This window comes from Meleagris gallopavo, unplaced genomic scaffold, assembly GCF_000146605.3.
Source record: "Meleagris gallopavo isolate NT-WF06-2002-E0010 breed Aviagen turkey brand Nicholas breeding stock unplaced genomic scaffold, Turkey_5.1 ChrUn_random_7180001956372, whole genome shotgun sequence".
NCBI lineage: Eukaryota > Metazoa > Chordata > Aves > Galliformes > Phasianidae > Meleagris > Meleagris gallopavo.
The window spans coordinates 1992-2892 of record NW_011216920.1 but is presented as its reverse complement, the minus strand read 5'-3'; the positions used below and the strand labels follow the sequence as shown (position 1 = coordinate 2892).

General features: G+C 60.2%; 1 protein-coding gene across 1 annotated transcript in view; it reads left to right on the top strand.

The window, feature by feature from the left end:
• Nucleotides 1–508: 508 nt before the first annotated feature.
• Nucleotides 509–901, top strand: part of OTUD5 (OTU deubiquitinase 5) — a gene marked incomplete at its 5' end in the record, with an annotated part of 2101 nt that continues 1708 nt past the window's right edge. The window contains one exon of the mRNA XM_010728263.3: nucleotides 509–709. Within this exon, the coding sequence (XP_010726565.3) occupies nucleotides 509–709 (201 nt within the window). The remainder of the gene's footprint in view (nucleotides 710–901) is intronic.

Genomic DNA, 901 nt, shown 5'->3' with positions numbered 1-901 from the left:
TGCCACTAAAGGGTTTTCCAGGGTCGGAGCGTTTTGGGTCCCAGGCAGCGTTTTGGGTCCCTCTGGGTGCACAGGGACCATATGGGGGCCCACAGGTGCCACTAAAGGGTTTTCCAGGTTGTTTTGGGATCCCCGTGGGCCCCTTGTGGGGCCCCTATAGGTCTCCAAGCACTGCTGTGGGGCTTTTCATGCATTTTGGGGTCCCGTGGTTCCCCAGATGCTGCTTTGGGGGGTTTCTGTGTAGCCTTGGGGGTCCCAGGTGCCGTTTTGGGATCTCTGCCCATCCCCACGTGGTGTTTTTGGACTTCAGGCAGTTTTCTGTGGGTCCCCCGTTGCCTTTTTGGGCCCCGCAGGTGGTTATGGGTCTGAAATGTCTGTCACAGGCGACATTTTTTGGGGTTTTCCAAGTGGTTGTGGAGCCCCTCTGAGTCCCCAGGCACCACTTTGGGGCACTCGGGTTTCCTTTTAGGGTCTGGAGGATCCCCAGGTTCTGCTTTGGGGATGATTGTGGGGTCCGTCCCGCGGATTCCCAGGGGTCTCCCACGCTGCTGTTCCCACAGAGCCCATCAACACCTTCCATGGGATCCAGCACAACGAGGACGAGCCCATCCGGGTCAGCTACCACCGCAACATCCACTACAACTCCGTCGTCAACCCCAACAAAGCCACCATCGGGGTGGGGCTGGGGCTGCCGTCCTTCAAACCCGGGGTCAGTGGGGCACGGGGCGGGGGGGAGGCTGCCCTATATGCGGGTCCTGGAGGGTAGGGGGCTTTTTAAGGATCTGTAGGTGGGTTGGGGGCTGTTGGGAGGATCTCTGAGCGAAACCCCATGACAGGGCTGGGAGGGGGTCCTTAATGGGGAATATTGGCTGCCCATAAGTGGGTGGGCTGGGCTGGGGGG